The sequence below is a fragment of the Akebia trifoliata genome, chromosome 12 (genome assembly GCF_017979445.1).
Source record: "Akebia trifoliata isolate Shusen 1 chromosome 12, ASM1797944v1, whole genome shotgun sequence".
Taxonomy (NCBI): Eukaryota; Viridiplantae; Streptophyta; class Magnoliopsida; order Ranunculales; family Lardizabalaceae; genus Akebia; species Akebia trifoliata.
In genome coordinates, this window is record NC_141386.1 from 35,748,400 (window position 1) to 35,767,037 (window position 18,638).

Genomic DNA, 18,638 nt, shown 5'->3' on the forward strand with positions numbered 1-18,638 from the left:
TTATATATTTATATTTTTTTTTGTTTTTCCATTCATTCATCTCAATATCTTCATTGTTGTAATGTTAAATTGATATGAAACATTAATACAAGATGACCAAACTAAAAGCAAAATAATGCTTTTAATTTCTTCTTATTCTAGTCTTTGAAACATTAATGCGGGTTCATCAAAGTCAATTGACATGTTAATATCTCAAGACCACAATCATTTATTAAAGAAAATGAGAGGGATTAATATATGGATTTTCTTAACAAGCACCCTAAGAGCACATGTCAAAGTGCATTAAATACATCACGGGATCTGATTTTTGTATCAAAATTACCCTTAAAAGTTAAAATATATATATTTAAATACCTATAAGTACTTGTTAGCAAGGTGTATTTAATGCACTTTTATTTCTTCTTATTCTAATCTTTGAAACATTAATACTAGTTCATCAAAATCAATCAACATGTTAATATATGAGGACCACAATAATTTATTAAAGAAATCAAGAGGGATTAATATATGAATTTTCTTAACATGTGCCTTAATGACACATTTTAAAGTGCATTAAATACATTAGGGAATCTGATTTTTGTACCGAAATTACCCTCAAAAAGTATTTTTTTAACAAAAAATACCCCTGCATGCTTATTCTCAAGGTATATATAATGTACTCCTGTGTTCTAAGATCACACATTAACAAGACCCTATATATATATATACCAATCACCGTCTAATTGATGCATGAAGATCATTAATATTTTTCTCTAATTCATCAACCAAAAAAAAAAATTCTTTGAACATTCCAATGGGCCATAGCGTGATTTGCTAATTACATGTCGGTGTAAGCACATGTACTATTTTTGAACTTGCTTTTGGTCGTTATTCCTTTAATCAGAGAATATCAAATTATTGAGGGACAGAAATGGAAATTGATATTTTTTTATAATTAATATTCAAAATATCAAATAAATAAATAAATAAATAAAACGTAAGCCTCAACTTTATATAAGTCTTGTCTGGTGACTTTAGAAAGTGATTTTGTCCGACTCGTGAATAGCTTCTTTACAGTTATTATTACACAAGTTTTCCATCAATACCCCTCATGTACGGGAAGAATAGAACATTGAATGGCTTAGACTTTTGGTACCCACTTTATCAAGTAGGGATTTTACTTCACTCATATTTTCAGACTCTTTTTTTTTTAAGACAAATTTACAAAACATGCATCAAATATCAATTATTTATCAAAACGGAACACTATACATCTCAACTATCCAACCAACAAGTTCACTTTTTTTTTATATATCAAGGACACCTGATAGGGTGTTATCTCACATAACCGGAATAAAGTACTTTCAATGTGGGCTTCAAACCTCAAGAGGTCGGTCTAAGGCCCCTTGATAGGGGAAAAAAACATGAATCCATCAGCTAGTATTACCTTATTGTCGGATCGATAATGCAAGCTAGGCCAATTGTTCGTGGGGGCAGTGGGGGCCGACCTAGTGTCACACCAACGGAAAGCAAGTTTGAGGGTCCAGTCGATACCCAGCGAGTACTTGGGACCAAATGTCAAATCTTATAACTTTGTAATTCTTGAATTATAATTACCTGAATCTAAAAAGTTGGGAATACATTGGAGAGTGTTTCTCGTTCTTGTGATGCTCAAAAGTGCCTTGTGAGTTAAAATTAAAATTTGACGAACTTTTTTTTCTTTTTATCGATAAACCTATTTTTACTGAGATCAATAATTCAGTATTGATGGGAATGAAAATGGGAGCAGATTCTCTGTAACCCAGATTTTGTGTAACTCTCTGTAGCTCTTATTAATGGTGGAAGGTGTGCCACATCAACAAAATAATTACATTCAACCGGTTAATTTTAGAAAGTTAGTGACCGTCTATTTTCAAACACTTGATCAAAGAAAAGTAAAAAAGAAAAAATTGATTTTTGATTTTATTTTAAAATCTGATCTAAAACCTGAGTCTAATGGTCAATGGTATCATCAATGTAAACATTACCAAATGAGCTAGCTAGCACTTGCAGCATTTGAAAATGTTTTACATGAAAGATAAGTCAAAATTGTACAAAAGCAAGTTTCAAACATGCTTCTAACGTCTAGTGTTTGTGGGACTCCAATCAAACTTAACGGTACATGTTTTAGGATGAGAAAACCAATGTCTTTATATTTAGAGAATAAAGAATCTTTATAAGATATGAAATCCACCATAGCAAATTCTCAATCATGATTTTAAATCTCACCTGAGTTGTCTTGGTGTCGTCCACCATCAAGACGAGTTGACAAGTAGTCTCAAAGACATGATTGATTCTAATTCTAAGATTTTTTTTTTTTTTTTCAAATGTTATCCGAGATGAGTCAAATAAATTCGATATCTCGTCCGAGACGACCTGGTCTTGCTCATGAACGAGATGAGACATTAAAACAAGTTTAAAAATCATGGTCTCAATTTATAATGTAAGCCAATAAAATTTAAAAAAAAAAAAAAAAAAAAAAAAAAAAAAAAAAAAAAAAAAAAAAAAGATAGACAACTATCTTTGGAAAAGTTTTTTTTGTCAAATATCCAATTATGCAAAATGTCATCCACCCCTAAGAGTGTGTCTCTACGGGACAAAATACATTGCAAACAAGGCTTGGCAACACCATTCTTGTTTTTCTAGATTTTTCTTTTCCAATTAGATTTTAAAAAAAATTGGTTAGGAAATATATCACCAAGGGTGGAGCCTGGATTTTCTTCTTGTGAGGGTAAACTATAGTTAGTTGTATAGTTGAAGAACTTGAAGATGAATGATTTTAGAGAGAAATGCAGAGGTTTTTTTTATTAAAAATTGATGAAAAAGATATTTCAGTCATTTTCAATTAATATATGAGAAGGTCCGATCAAGAGGGTGAGAGAATTGGAGGGAGGTGGGGGTGTGGGGGCAAATGAGGAGAGAGGTAAGGGAGAGAGACAATTGGGGCATGTAATTAGTTGAATATATAGGGGTGAATCAAAGTTCTGTGGGGGCAAATTGCCCTCACCAGGGCCGCCCCTCGCTCACATCTTACTTTTGTAATATGTCTAATCTCTTTTCTTGTTCTTTCTCTATCATCTTTTAGGAAAAACTAATGGTCATGAAAATGAATGAGTTTATAATTAATATAAGCATCACCTCCATATTAAAATTAAGCTAAAAAACAAATGAATTCTTTAAATAAAATTTAAATTGAAGGATAATGATTTTTTGATGCCCCCTCTACTTTTTCGACTTGACATGTGATAAACTTGTAAATTTTCTTCTTCAAAATAAACAATCACACATGTTTATGGAGATGTGCATCCCAAGGAAAAAAAATTTACGGGCTTGTTGCATGTCACGTCGAGAGAGTAGAGGGGTGTATATCAGAAAATCACGACTCTATATTGAAATATGAAGGAAAATATTGAAGTAACATTGAAATCGACATCATTTCACATATTGATGACGTGGATGTATGTATAAAATCATAGATGCTTTCATCGAGATACAAGTGAGAGCATCTATGATTCTGTGCACACCAATGAAATGATGTCAATTTCAATGTCATTCGTGCATGACTCTAAAATGAATATATAATAAAAGAATAATGTTGAAGTGACCTTAGATTAGAATCTCATATCGCACATTTTGGTGTGAAAGTGTATGAGAATCATTGACGTTTTTCATCGAGATACAAGTGAAAAGCATCTATGATTCTTATCCACTTTCACGTGAAGAAGTATGATTTAAGATTCCTACTTGAGGTCACTCCAGCACGACTCATAATAAAAAAAGATATAATATTACACAAAAGGGAGTAAGGGATAATGTTCAATACCATTCATTTATAGCATAGAAAATCCCCGAAGATCAACTCATGTGTGTTCATTTTTAAAGTGTACTCACTTAAAAAAAAAAATACTATCCACAATTAATGACTAATTTATATTTCAAGTTATTTCTCTAAGTCAAATCATTTTCGTTTCCTTAGATTTGTTATTGTCTTCATTTTTATTTTCTTTTATTTTAATTTTTAACTTTTAGTTGGGATATATGGGAAAAACGTGACACACTTAATTGGAAAGCCCACTATCTAATTTTGTGTCGGTGGATTCCCATGATCTGTACCCCAATAGGACACTACAGTACTTTTTCTCTAGATCCAAGGGTAATTTGGGTAGAGAAAAAATTCTGCAAAAGCAACATATCAGGTAGAAAACTATTACACAGATCACAAATAGCCGTGAATCTGTCACCATATTCTTCATGCCTAATATGGCCATTAGCTACACGCTCGTACTTTTGGCCTAATCCTTGTGGGTCTTCACTTACAACAAAAAATCTGTTAAGCTTATCCACTAGATATGAGTTTAATTCATTTTATCACTTTAAGTTAGAGATCATGGTACATGCTCAAATGGTATTATCCTTTTAAAACGGGTTTTGTTATGGCACACTTTAAATAGCAATAAATACACCACTGGGAAATTGGAATCTGAGGGTATTTTGGTAAAAAAAAAAAAGTAGGGTATTTTCGACATAATATTCAATTTCCCATGTGTATTTATTGCACTTTAACGCGTGCCCTTATGACTCACTTTTAACAAAATCGTTTAAAGATAGTTTAATTAAGACATACCCTCGTCATTTTTGTGAATTTTTTAGGTACCCTTGTGTTTTGAATATGAAGATATGCTACTTGACCTTGGTCGTCTTTTATAGATTAACTTAAGAATCCTTGATTTTCATATAAAATGGGTATCTTTAAACTCTTTAATCTTTATGGTAGCTTATCTTCAATCCATCGTCTTCAACCACTCATTAATCCTTTGTACAAAATCTTTAATTTATTTTTATTGAAATTTTTTTTAATTTTTATTTTTCAAAATCCTATCTTATTTTGAGATTTGAAGTTTGAAATTAGTATAATCTTCAGATTACATAGACTCGATTTGGAGATTTGAAAATGAATGATTTCAAGAAAAAAAAAAGAAAAAGGGTTTTCAACTACAAGTTGAAGATGAAGAAATTCATACCATTTTTATTATTGTTTCACGAGTCGTTGTAAACTAACATCCTTCGACACTATGCTTGACGCTGCATTGATGTGGTAGAGAGTAGAGAATCATAGATTTCCTCGAGATACAAGGCAAAAAATATATGGTTATATGTTCACTATCACGTCAGCGTAATGTCGAAGGAAGTCACTTCAACTTCCATTGTTCACAAAATACTAAGTTTGAAGAACAAGTCTTCTATTTGAAGACGTGGGGGGCGAGCCATTCTAAAGTGACTTCATACAACAATGGGCTATACATTGCATTGAAGTCTATAGATTTTTTTACTAGAGAAATAAGAAGAAAAAAAAACGATGGTTATGTACACTCTATCGTGTCAACACAATGTTGTATGAAGTCAATTTAGCATTTTAGTAGGATATCTCAAATATTCTTCAAAAATTGGAGGAATACATTTGAAAAATACTAAAATATAAGAATATTTAACTACCAACCCTTAAACTATTTATTGATGCAGTTAGGGGTGTTAATGGGTCAGTTTCGATTCGGTTCTTGAGATTTTTAGAACTAAAACCATCATATTTGTTTTTCGATTTCCAATGTTAAAATTAGTGGAACTGGAATCACCAAAAATCGTCGGTACCCATTAATTTCAATTCTTAATAAATAGATAAGACAAAAAAAAATTTCTTGAGAAATAATAGTATTCTATTTTATTTATATGCAAATATTTGTTATTATAATTACCAAAAAAAAGTCGTTTCAAAAAAACAATACATCAGCTATAAAAAACATAGATAACAAAGTTACAAATTTTCTAACAATATATAAGTTGAATTTATTTATTTATTTTTAAAAATTAAAATCCATCCTTTTTCTTTATTATTAATAAACTTATAGAAAAGATTGATATTTTAAATTAGAATACATAATTTATATGAAAATATCAATTAACTTTAAAAGATATGAAAACTTTTAATCATATAGAATAAAAATAAATAGATAAATAAAACAAATCGGATCTGGACACCCATCTGATAGATAGAACCTATCAGTCTCGCTCCTATCCGGTTTGATTCCTTTTAAACCCGACTCTAATCGGGTATTGAAAATAAAGATCCGGAACCTGTGTTTTCGGTTCCGGTTAAATGGGTACCCACTGACCAGTGAAGTTGAAGTATCACCATTGAATATTATTCGTTATACGAGAAAAAGGGACAGTTTTATCATAATCAAACTCTTCGAGGACATTTTCGTCATTTCATTATCTTTTATCTCCCTCTCTGGACAGCTAGTATTCTGTAGTCTTGACAGAGACTTCACTCCAGTTGCCCATTATCTCTTCTAAAATCGTATAAAAACCCTTCAAACCTTTCTCTCTTTCTCTGTACTTCTCTCTCTCTCTCTCTCTCTCTCTCTCTCCTTCGAAAAAAAAAAAAATGGGTCACGGAGGACTCAGATCGTCCGAGTCCAAAGCCATGATATCTCCATCACCCGAATCTATCCCAAACCAGATCTCTAACACTTCAAAGAGAAAACGCAACCTCATTCTCGTCTCCCTCCTCTCTCTTCTCCTTCTCGTCGTCTCTGCTGTCTCAGCTGGACTCCTGCTTCACTTCCGTACCAGAACCTCATCCATCCCCAAAGCTGCATTTTTGAGAAAAACCTCAAAAGCCATCTCCAACACTTGCAGCAAAACTCGTTACCCGACTCTCTGTGTCAACTCACTCCAAAACTTCCATAACTCACCCACAGCAGATGAACACGATCTCGTCCACATGTCCGTCAACATTACACTTAATCACATCGAAAGGGCATTTTACGGTGCATCAACGATCGTTAAATTGGAGATGGATACACGTGTACGGTCAGCGTATGAGGATTGTCTCGAACTCTTAGAAGACTCGTTAGACCTTTTATCACGATCGTTAAACTCAGTCTCTCCATCAGCAAACACAACCCAACAAAATGTGGGATCTAAAGAAGACGTGCTGACGTGGCTGAGTGCGGCACTAACGAATCAGGACACTTGTATGGAGGGATTTGAAGATGTGAGAGGCTACGTAAAAGATCACATGATGGAACGGCTTAAAGATGTTTCTGAACTTGTGAGTAATTGTTTGGCGATCTACGCTGTTTCGACTAAAGATAAGGATTTTTCTGGTATTCCGATACAAAACCGGAGGAGGAAGTTGTTGGAAAGCGGTTTAGAGGGGAAGGAAAGTGGTTTTCCGGCATGGATGAGTAGGAGAGAGAGGAGGTTATTGGAGATGCCAGTATCTTCTATCAAAGCTGATATTGTGGTGTCGCAAGATGGAAATGGAACGTGTAAGACGATCAACCAGGCGATTAAATTGGCCCCACAGTTCAGTACTCGCAGAACAATTATTTACGTCAAGGCTGGAAGGTAAAATTAAATTATTTACGTCATGCCACATCAACCGAGTACAAATCGAGTGGAAAAGATCCAAATCCGTAAATCGTGACTTTTTTAAAAATTTGCATGGATTTAATACATGCAAAATCTTACAAATTTTAATTAAAATTATGTGAAATATTTTGTTAAATTTTTTTTTTTTTTTTTTTTTTTTTTGTGTCTAAAACTTTTTTCCTTATTTCTCCTAATAAAGTGACATTCTTGGCTTATAATATGGCTAAATTTCTAAAAATTTGAGTTGCCTCCTTTATCCATTCACCTTTACCCTATCGATGTAAGAATCTGAATCATATATAATGGGGGGTTTATTTTTAATATTTTAATAACTACTTGCTTGGTTTTATTTTTATATTTTACTTTTTTAAGAATAAAAAAAATCAGATCTATTAGTAAATTTGAACTTCGAGATAAGGTCTCTCTCTTTATTTAATTTTTTAAGTTCTTTTTGAGCTTTGAGGATAGGTTTTGTGCACAAATCTGTCGCATCAACCAATAAAAATCACCAAACAGTTTTATTTTTAGTGGGCCTCACAGTAATGGGTCAGCATTCACGTGCACTTAAAGAGTGTACAGAATCTTTATTTTTATATTTTATTTAAGAAAGGGAGAAATATCAAATATGAGTAATTATGCAGGGAGGTAATTCAATAAACCTAAAAAATATAAAGGGGGTATTTTGTTTAATTAATTACAGGTACGAAGAGAATAATATCAAGGTGGGAAGAAAAAAGACGAATTTGATGTTCATTGGAGATGGAAAAGGTCTAACAGTGATTTCTGGTGGAAAAAGCGTTTTCGACAATCTCACCACTTTCCACACTGCTTCCTTTGGTAACATCTCTTTCTCTCAACTTTTCATTATTTTGTCTATATTTAATTAATTTACATTATTGGTGTATGATAATAAAAAAGTTGGTGTGACAATAAAACTATTAATAATCGAATTATTTGCCACGACAACTGACTTTAATTGATTACAGCTGCGAGTGGGTCCGGATTTATAGCAAGAGACATGACTTTTGTGAACTGGGCCGGCCCAGCAAAGCATCAGGCCGTAGCCCTTCGTGTAGGAGCAGATCATGCGGTTGTCTATCGTTGTAACATAATAGGCTATCAAGACACCTTGTATGTCCACTCACAGCGTCAATTCTTCCGTGAATGTGCTATCTATGGTACTGTGGACTTTATATTTGGAAACGCAGCTGTAGTTCTACAAAACTGTAGTATCTACGCTAGAAAGCCCATGGACTTTCAAAAGAACACCATCACGGCCCAAAACCGCAAGGATCCAAACCAAAATACTGGGATCTCAATCCACACGTGTCGGATTCTTGCTACACCAGATCTCCAAGCATTCAAGGGAAGCTTCTCGACGTATCTTGGCCGTCCATGGAAATTGTACTCGAGGGTAGTGTACATGCAGTCGTACATAGGGGACCACGTGCACCCGAGAGGATGGCTTGAGTGGAATGCAACGTTCGCACTCGATACGTTGTACTACGGGGAGTACATGAATTACGGACCTGGTGGGGCTGTTGGATTTCGTGTCAAGTGGCCTGGGTATCGTGTCATCACCTTATTGGAGGAGGCAAGCAAATTCACTGTGTCGCAATTTATATTTGGAACATCGTGGTTACCATCGACAGGGGTGGCGTTCTTAGGGGGACTATCGCTTTAAGTTAGATGGGTGAAACAGGAGATAATTTTTCAAGTATGGATATACAAGTTTATAAATGTTTATATATATATATATATATATATATATATATATATAATATTAGAGAAGAGAAATGCTAAAATGTAATGCAAGCACCTCCAAAATCCTCGTTTAGTATGGATATATTTTTTTTAATTGCTGTATTTTATCTTTCAATAATAAAATATAATCATTGGGACCTAATTTATTTTATAGATAATTTTTAATATTTATGAAAATGATCATATATCCAATTTTACAATTTTTATTTAAAAAAAAAAAAAAATGATTATTTGATGAATGATTGTATAGACAATACGATGAATTTACCCTTATCCCCCCTTCCCGTTTTTATTTTTGATAATCGGGTATCTCTGTAAACAACGAATTGAGTTTGTACTTAGGTTTTTGCATAGTCCATAGACTATGATATTGTCCAAGGATTAATCTCGGGACATGTGCAAAATACACACACACACACACACTCACCAGGTAAGTGAGGGTGCACCAACGTGAGTGGTTCCTAAGGATTCAATACTCATATTAAGTATCACGACATACGGACATTAACCCGTTATCGGTCCCAAAATTGCCATTGAGCTAACCTCTAAGGTTTTTGCTTATCCCCTTGAATTGAATGATGATATTAAATAATACCCATGGTTTTAAATCTCGGTTTCACATTTCATCTAGTCCATGCTAGATACCGAGTCATCTCGTAAGGATTTTTCGATACTTTTGAGACGTCTCATTCAACAATGAGAAAAATAAACGTAGGGTTTTGAATCTTGTCCGACTTATCTGTCAATCTCATCCATGCTTGATACCGAGATGACTCGATTAGACAAGTTTTAAAACCATGTTAACACCATTGGTCCAGTAATTTTTGCAAAGCTTTTCTTATGATATGAAGTATACGCATTGCCATTCCCCTTATAATACAATTGGTCAGATTATTTGCACCCACTCAAAACACATTCTTGGGAGAGGTGTATAGAGGTAAGTGGGTCCACTGAGCAGTAATATGAGGTGCAAATAGATCGACCGACAATTCCAGTCAATGTTCCTGCATTATTTATTGAGTCGTGATTATCGGATTACCCACGTGGCACATTCAATCGACGCTCTTGAGGTGACAAGTTTGGGAACATACATCTGTACATCTCAGGATAGAAAATTGCACTTCCCCTTAAAATAAGTATCCCAAGGAAAAACGTGTATCCCGAGGCATACAAATCAATGATTTTCAAACTTGTCGTTGTCAAAGTGTGCCACGTTGGTAGTTAGATTATCACGACTATTATTTAATTTATCTTCACTAAAATAAAAATTATAGGGTAAATTATACTTTAACCCCCTCTGATTTGGCATAATTTCCTATTGAACCCTAACAGTTTGACAATTGCATTTAACATCTGACTTTTTTTTTTTTTTATCTTCGAAAAGAAATTCAGATGTTATTTTACTATTTTACCCTCTTATTATTATTATTTGGTAAATTACTTTTTGCATTTTGAAGTAGTACATTTTCATGCTTTCAGGAAAAAGAGATCATTAAAATTTATACATTTCTACAATATTTTTTTTTAAATTTAGATCCAGGTATGTGAATTTATAAATACTTATATTAAAGATGAAAAAAATGAAGATATGACACCAACTCTTGCTTTTTGTCAAAGACAAATTAAGATTATTTTTGAGTGCATTTTTTAGAAGAAAAAACTAAAAAAGAAGAGCCACTCCATTGCTTTTACAAAATATAAGAGAAGGGAAACTAATAACTGCCCTCAGTAATTCCTTTCTATAAACTCACAAATCCTCTCTTCCATGTAAATTCGGTCCTTATGACTCCGTGGCATATGACGCTCATCTGGGAAAACTAGTAGCTCGTACGATTTTTTGGCTTCAATTAAGGCATTTACAAGCCTTGCCGTGTGTCGGAAATGCACGTTTTCATCAATCATTCCATGCACAAGCAATAACTTGCCTTCGATATTATGGACGTGGTGCATTACAGAGCTACGCTCAAAACCTGTAGGATTCTCAGAAGGTAGGCCCATGTACTTCTCAGTGTAAAATGTATCGTACCCATCCCACGCTGTAACTGGGGCACCAGAAACCGCAAAACTGAAAGTGTCAGGGAACCTGGCCAAGGCCGTGGCTGAAAGATATCCACCATAACTCCACCCGTATAATCCAATTTGGCCCGCTTTAGAAAGCCCTTGTTTTATAAGCCATTCGGCCCCAGTATGTTGATCTTCAGCATCAATTTGGCCCATGTTGTACTTGAGACAACTTTCAAACTTTACTCCACGTCGAGAAGTACCTCTGTTATCCAACTGCAAAACCCAACAAAAAAAATTAAAAATCAGGTGCAGAATTCATGATTGTTCCTATTTGTAAGACCATTATTGTTGTAAGTTTTAAGACCTAATAAAATTACTATACTGGCAGCATAATTTTGGCAAAAGAATACCATGAATGGTAAGAAACATTCAGACTTATAATAAAAGAAACTCTTTCTAAGGGTTATAATATCAAAATACTGACCTTCCAAACCAAAATGCCTCTATTTCGAAGATATTGAGCTCGCATGTCAACTGTATTTATCCACGAGTCACAGACAAGCTGAACACTTGGACCACCATATACATTAAGACAGGTTTTGTATGGTGGTGGTCCAAATCTTTTTACATCAGGTTTGTATAGGGCCCCATACAAGATAGTTCCATCATTTGCTGGTATTTGGACAATCTCTGGTGGTACAAGTTGAAGCTTTTCGAATCGGGGAATCATCAATGGTTGCTCATATAAAGGCATTATTAAGCTTCCATCATGCAATGAAGAAAGTAATACCCTGGGTAGAGTGTTTAAAGAATCATGAACATCAACAAATCTCTGCATTTGATGATCAAGCACAACAGCATGTCTTCCCTTTTCATGAGTCAACCTCCGTGGGGCCTGCAAAGGTTGACTCCAATCGGGAAACAAGCTTGTGCAATACAAATTTGATTCTAGAGGTCCATCTGCAGTTCCAATGAAATATACAAGCCCTGCAACCTCATTCACACCAGAGACTTGATCAACCATCCAATCACCCTCTGTAATGGGTCCCAGACAAGTTCCATTCTTGTCATGAAGATAAAGATGTCTGTACCCTGTCTTACTACTAGCCCAGATAAATCCCCCATAAAATTCATTGGTCCCCTTTTCCAAAGGTGTAAAACAATCATGTAGATTCACCCATGCATCATTTTCTTCAACCAATATATCTTCTCTTTGACCTGTCTTAATATCAAATTTAAGGATCTTTAGTCTAGTATGAGACCTATTCAAAACCTGAGCTGCAAGAACGTTTTCAGGCATCCAATTGACTCTGGCCAAATATTCCTCATTGTTGTTACTCTGATCCTGTCCTCCACAGAGAAGGTCCATCCAAGTAATGGGCCCCCCAGAAGAAGAAACCACCCCAAGCCGGACTTTAACATTTGATGTTCCCGCAAAGGGATAAGCATGGTCTTCTTGTGCATCTGAGCCAATTGAACTTTTTCCCTGATGCATGATTCTAAAAAGAGGTATATGAGATGAATCAACCTGTGTAAATGCAATGTATTTGCTGTCAGGTGACCACCAGAATCCATTCTTCCGGTCCATCTCCTCCTACAGTCATTAAACATTGGGCACATATGAAGAAATTAGACTACGATACGAGAAATCAATATATTACCAACCAGGATATTAATGCCATTTTCCATCTGTTGGGGAATTTAGAAGGAAAGGAACAATTACATCTTTTGGGATAGAGAGCAATCACCCCAGGTTTTCTTCTTCTTTTTGTGTGTGTGTGTGTGTGTGTGTGTGTGTGTGTGGGTGGGTGGGTGTGGAGGGGTTAAGGTTTTTAAGGAATTCAAGGATATTTTCTTTGAAGATTTCTTGGGCAAATGGGATTGGTTTTGTAATATTTTTGTTAGGTGGTGACAGTGTTGAGTCTTGTGTTATATCTTTGGTTGGTCGTCTTGGCCTCCTTTTTAACGAATTTATTACTAATAAAAGAAACATTTATATTACAAAAACGGGAGGGGAGAGGGGGAGAAAAATCTCACCTGGGCAATATATTCAGCAAGACCATGAGTCTGAAATACAAAACAAACAACAGTGAGATTCAAGAATAGATCTTAACACATTCTTAGTAAACTTAATAATTTTGAATTGTTCTGTATTCCCTAAATGATATGCAACTCAAATTGACACCATATGTGCTATGCAACATCATATCATGCATGTAAATATTTTTTCAGGAACCAGGACCTAAGCCAAAAAACAATATAATAAATAAAGTAAGTGTTTATCTAGTGACTCCATAAAATATTTCCCTTTTCCACATAAGACAAGAGGAATACTTAGGTTGGATGACTCATGGACCATAAGAATGGCCTGTCAGCACCATGCCACCACATATGGCAAGTGTAACACATGCCAAGGAGTAAGGAGCAAAATATTGGATTCCATCTGGAATATCTCCAACAGAAAGAATACATACAATCTCCCCCATTCACATAGCAGATGGTCTAATTTCAAATTTCACATTATAGAGGTGTTCTTTACCAATACAAAGAAATATGGATATACAACATATCCATTTTCAGCATTGACTTTTCAGTTAAGGCCAACATTCAGAGTGATATATAGGTGAGTAACATGTATGGTATGCGTTCGCAAAACATTTTTTCTATCATTGATACAGAGAGATTAATATATATTATCCTTTCGATTCATTAAGCAGTGCTTATAAAAATAAAATAAAAATGAAGCAGTGGTGACAGGCCAAAAGCAGGAGAGGGGAAGAAAATAAAGAAAAATATGCACCCTAGAAAGTTAAATCTCACCATAGAAATTCCCTTGGCACCAAATGTTAATCGTTTTGGTTCGCCATATGACAAGTCCAAGACATGTAATTCGTCATCTCTTATGTAAGCAAGCATGGTTCCATCGGGAGAGAGATGTGGTTCGATAATTGGGGAGTCTGATGTGCATGGCAGCTTAAGCTCTGGTTTAGAGTGAGAGAGATCTTGGAAATAAATCTGTCAAGAGGAAATCCAGACTATTTCAAGGTTAGGGCATTAAAAAGCAAGAAAAAACAATGCATGGGTGGTTAAGATCAAAGGAATGTATAATTTTAGGCAATAATTCAAAAGGCTAATGCATTTGAAGTGAAACAATAGCATAGGAAACTCACTACATCTTGGGTAACATTCATCAACATAGGAATTTGTTGACCAAAACTAATTAAAATCTCATTATCATCAAAGATTTTCCCAAAAATCTAGGATCGGCAGAAGGAATCATGTTCCTTAGTTCAATTATTACTAAAGCCATGCCTTTTGTTTACTTTGATGCGTTCATATCCACTCTCACTACCTCAATCCATGTCTTTTTGGTCTTTTTTTTTATACTGGTATGTACTTTTGGGTCTTCCTCTTGCTCTTATAGAACCTTTAACTTGCAAAATCCTTCTAATTCAGACTGTTATCTTCTCTTGTGGCACATGACCAAATCATCTCAATCAACTTCCCCTATGTTAGCACCTACTAGAGCACTCCTACATCTTCTCAAATGTATACTACCTAAATTTATCTTCCCTAGCTTTTCCACTCAGCAATCCATGCACATGTTGTTTCTAGATTTCCCAACATTCAGCTCCATAAAGCATATCTGGTCTTATTATTGATGCATTAAATTTCTCTTTCAGTTTGATTAAGATGTGCCGGTCACATAGTACCCTTGAAGCACACCTCCACTTCTACAACCCAACTCAAATTCACTAACAAAAATGTTACTAGATACAGATATGAGAAGGAGATGAAGGTCTCTTGAAATCCTAAACAATAATATGGCTATGGGTTGTTGCCATTATTATTATTTTGTATACATTACGTTTATTAAACAAAGTACATTTTTGTAGCCTTTTCTCCTTACAGCATAAAAAAGTGTATGCTCTTTTACTTTTCCAATGAACAAGAAAGGAAAGGTTCAGCATGGTGTGGTTTAGCAACATGGTATAGTTAAAAATATACTACAAGAATATACAGAATATTCCAAGTCAGTATCACATTGTTTTGGTATCCATACAAGTATCCATATTTCCTTGATTAAAAAACTTACATTATTGTGTAAAATAGCAATTTCATATAAATAACTAGAAAAAGAATCTTGTTTCCATTCCATTCTATCTCAATTCATGTACTATATAAATGATAGTATCATAAGGGTTCTAGTCTATAATAGGTTGTTTCATAGGATAGGGCTTCTAACCTACGTGCCACTTACACTCCCCAACGTAATGCTGCTCCTATAGCCAAATGTTGCTACCATCATTCCACAAGCATCACCTATAAAACTCATTGAGTTGTCCAATACTGAATTGAGAATTTACCACGGTTTCCTAATTTAAATATCTAAGATTCCATCTAGATAAGCACTAAAATTATTTTATCACTATATAAGTACATATCTAATTCAACGAATACTTTTGTTAGAATAAGGGGATGAAACGAATCTGTCCTCCCTGCCCCTGATATACATGCAACATGAATGTGGGTAAGTCAAACCTTGACAATTCAATAAACGAAAAAAAAAAATCAACATGAAGAGATGGTCTAACCATGTAATCTACTACATTCTTTGGGTCACCAAGAAAATATAACAAATGTCTAAAAATTTCTCTAAATATAGTAGTTACTATCATGGTTTAAAGTTTCATACCGACATTCCGTTTTCGGCCAAGACCAGAACTAAACATTGTCCATGAAATATTGATCCTAAAACATTGAATGTTTTGGAAATGTTTCGGATTGTCTTAGAATGTCTCAAATGTTTCTATTGAGATAGTCTCAACTCAAATTTTCTCTTTACCTAAACATTGCTACGAGGCAAGATTTTAAACCCAAGTCTCAATCCCTGATTCCAAGTACTCACACCTATTGGGGCCTAGACCCATAGCTCAGTTGGTTTAACACATTGCAAAGCAACTTTGAATTCGTGTGTTTAAGTCCAGCTTACCCATAATAATAAAAACTTACACCTATTTAAATCCTTTAATTTTATAATTGAGGCATCATATGTAGGCAAAAGTACCAAGACAATGGACCAAAGAGTTCCTCAAATTGAAGACACGTTAAAATTCTAATAACTGAACGAAGTGAAAATAACACCAGCAATAGATAACAAGTATTTGTGAATGAGAACGAACCCCAGCGGGCAAAGGCACCATGATCGTCTTCGTCTTTGGACAAGACTTCACCCAATGATATCGAGTCACACCCAATCCACGTTCCCTACTCCTCTCCCTCCTCAGCCTTTCTTCTGGTGATATATTACTCTCATCCAACCCTCCATCAAGCGGACTAAAAACCAGTTCTTGTTTACCATTAGCGAGATCGAAAGAAAAAACCTTCCTATTCAAAGTGCCATCAGGACTAAACAGATAAGTAATCAAGCTGTCATCAGGACTGAAACTGATCCATGACGGAGCAACATAGCCAGGTACTGGGTGCTGAACGATATCTTCGACAAGAAAAGGGGGGAAACAATCTTCGGGTGTTTGGATGAGAGATGTATCGGTTAGAGGCATACCTGAGGTGAATGGTCTCACACGTTTCAAGTTCTTTTTCTCACTCGATTGCATTACAGAGATAAGCGTGCGAAATCGCCAATTTTGACAGAAAAAAAAGAAGAAGGAAAAAATCGGATATTTAACAAGAATTTGAGTCACGAATTCACACCTGAAACATCAAAAATTGCAAATCTATCATTCAAAGATCTTAATCAGAGCAAGCAAGAGCGATCCTCTAAATTGGATTGGAAACCCTTGATTACTGGAAGGTTTTACCGATTTTTTAGTAAACAAAGACAATCTTAAAGAGAAAAAATTTCGGAATCTCTTCGAATCGAACCTGTCGTCAAAGAGCTTGAATCGATCGATCATACATTGTTCATCGTCGAATCGCTCTGAAGATGGGTTGGTCCACTGTTCTTCGACTCTGGACCTAAAGAAATGTAGAAAATTTTATTTATTCATTTTTGATGAGGTCAACGAAATTCCAACCCAAAGCCGTTTTTCTTTTAGATATTATAAGTAAAATATCTGTTTTCTGCTGATGTGTCTATCTTATGGATTGGTGCAGTGTAGTTAGGATACGTGAGAAGCATTATATCTTTATTTAATGGTGTGTTTTTGATTGTATGGATTTTCATTTTCCATCCATATGTCTTGAGTTTTTATTTTGGGGTGTAGATTAGAGGAGAAAGAAGAAGAGAGGGTAGAGGAAGAGAGAGAGAGAGGGGAGAGTCGTCAACTTTGATCGCAACGACGACGATGATGGTGATGGTTGCGACAAGAATGATGATTGTGATGATGGTGAAGGAGGAGAAAAAGAATCATAGATTAGAATTTTGGTTTGGGAATGGATTTAATTTTTTTTATAAGCATCAGTGAGAAAGTGAAATTCACACTTTATTAGATTTTTAAATGAAGGTAGAAATCCATTTTTTATAGAGTCGTACTAAAGATCTCGAGTGAAAAAAATCTATGATTCCTATCCACTTTCACATCAAGAAGTGTGATTTGAGATTGTAGTAAGAGGTCACTTCAACATTATTCTTTTCCATGTATAAAATCAATCAACTCAAGGGAGTATTGTGTTTAAGTGGAAAAGGTAGGAAAAGAGTGTTTTGTACCTAAAAATTAGGTTATTTATATATATAATAAAAAGTAATTTAATTTCTTTTTAATAGAAAATTAATGTTGTAAAGTATACTTAGGACTCTATGAATCTAATTCATGACAAAAGAATTAGAGAAAATATTATTAAAATCTTTTCTTTAATTTTAGAGATTGATCATCTTGAATTAATTTGGATTCTCTATCTTTTTTTTTTATCAAGTTTGGTATATAACACCCAGTGTTACTGTAGACCTATGTTACAAGGCATCCAACCAATGTATCCCTCGCCTCTCTCTTGGTTTGTCACTATTATAGATAAATTTTTTTTTTTGGAAAAATAACAATTCCTTAGACCTTTTGTCAATTTTATAGAAGCCCCTTGACCTAAGTCTCCTTCTCTAAGCAATGTAAATGATCAAATACCCTTTATGAAATTACCCCTACGAACCAAGTTCGTTCTAAATCAGTAAACCGCGAATTACAAACCCGAATTCAAATTGAACGAATTAACAAATCAAGTAACATACTTATAGACGAATATTCTCGTAAAAGAATATTTGTTTAAAAGTATTTTTTTTCTTTGATAAAAAATATCATGCTTTAAACTCTTAAAAAAATAATTTTCTCTTTAAACAGATAAAATCCTAATGTTATTCGCTTAGGATTACCCCATTCCCAATCCCAAAACTAAAAGCTTTTACTCTCTTTCTTAACATTTTCTTTGGTGCGATCAAATATCAATGTACATTTCTAAAATAATTA

At 34.4% G+C, this 18,638-nt stretch overlaps 2 protein-coding genes across 2 annotated transcripts; one reads left to right on the forward strand and one right to left on the reverse strand.

The window, feature by feature from the left end:
• Positions 1 to 6,421: 6,421 nt before the first annotated feature.
• On the forward strand, positions 6,422 to 9,358 carry LOC147389933 (putative pectinesterase/pectinesterase inhibitor 34). The gene is made up of 3 exons (XM_086418897.1): positions 6,422 to 7,428; positions 8,153 to 8,289; positions 8,439 to 9,358. The coding sequence occupies exons 1-3, from the start codon at positions 6,461 to 6,463 to the stop codon at positions 9,134 to 9,136; spliced, it is 1,803 nt and encodes a 600-aa protein (XP_086275023.1). The 5' UTR covers positions 6,422 to 6,460; the 3' UTR covers positions 9,137 to 9,358.
• Positions 9,359 to 10,797: 1,439 nt separating this feature from the next.
• LOC147389934 (prolyl oligopeptidase family protein) lies at positions 10,798 to 17,261 on the reverse strand. Its single transcript, XM_086418462.1, has 6 exons — positions 17,107 to 17,261; positions 16,404 to 16,935; positions 14,041 to 14,235; positions 13,258 to 13,287; positions 11,705 to 12,814; positions 10,798 to 11,493 (listed from the first exon to the last, which is right to left on the reverse strand). Exons 1-6 carry the CDS (start codon positions 17,136 to 17,138, stop codon positions 10,942 to 10,944), a joined length of 2,451 nt encoding a protein of 816 aa, XP_086274588.1. The 5' UTR covers positions 17,139 to 17,261; the 3' UTR covers positions 10,798 to 10,941.
• Between the last annotated feature and the right edge of the window lie 1,377 nt (positions 17,262 to 18,638).

Coding starts and splice junctions, on each gene's coding strand:
- LOC147389933 (XM_086418897.1), top strand. CDS start 6,461: ATGGGTCACGGAGGACTCAGATCGTCCGAGTCCAAAGCCATGATATCT. Junction 7,429..8,152: donor ATTTACGTCAAGGCTGGAAG/GTAAAATTAAAT, acceptor AATTAATTACAG/GTACGAAGAGAATAATATCA. Junction 8,290..8,438: donor TTTCCACACTGCTTCCTTTG/GTAACATCTCTT, acceptor AATTGATTACAG/CTGCGAGTGGGTCCGGATTT.
- LOC147389934 (XM_086418462.1), bottom strand. CDS start 17,138: ATGATCGATCGATTCAAGCTCTTTGACGACAG. Junction 16,936..17,106: donor TTCAAGCTCTTTGACGACAG/GTTCGATTCGAA, acceptor TTGATGTTTCAG/GTGTGAATTCGTGACTCAAA. Junction 11,494..11,704: donor GAGGCATTTTGGTTTGGAAG/GTCAGTATTTTG, acceptor TGGGTTTTGCAG/TTGGATAACAGAGGTACTTC.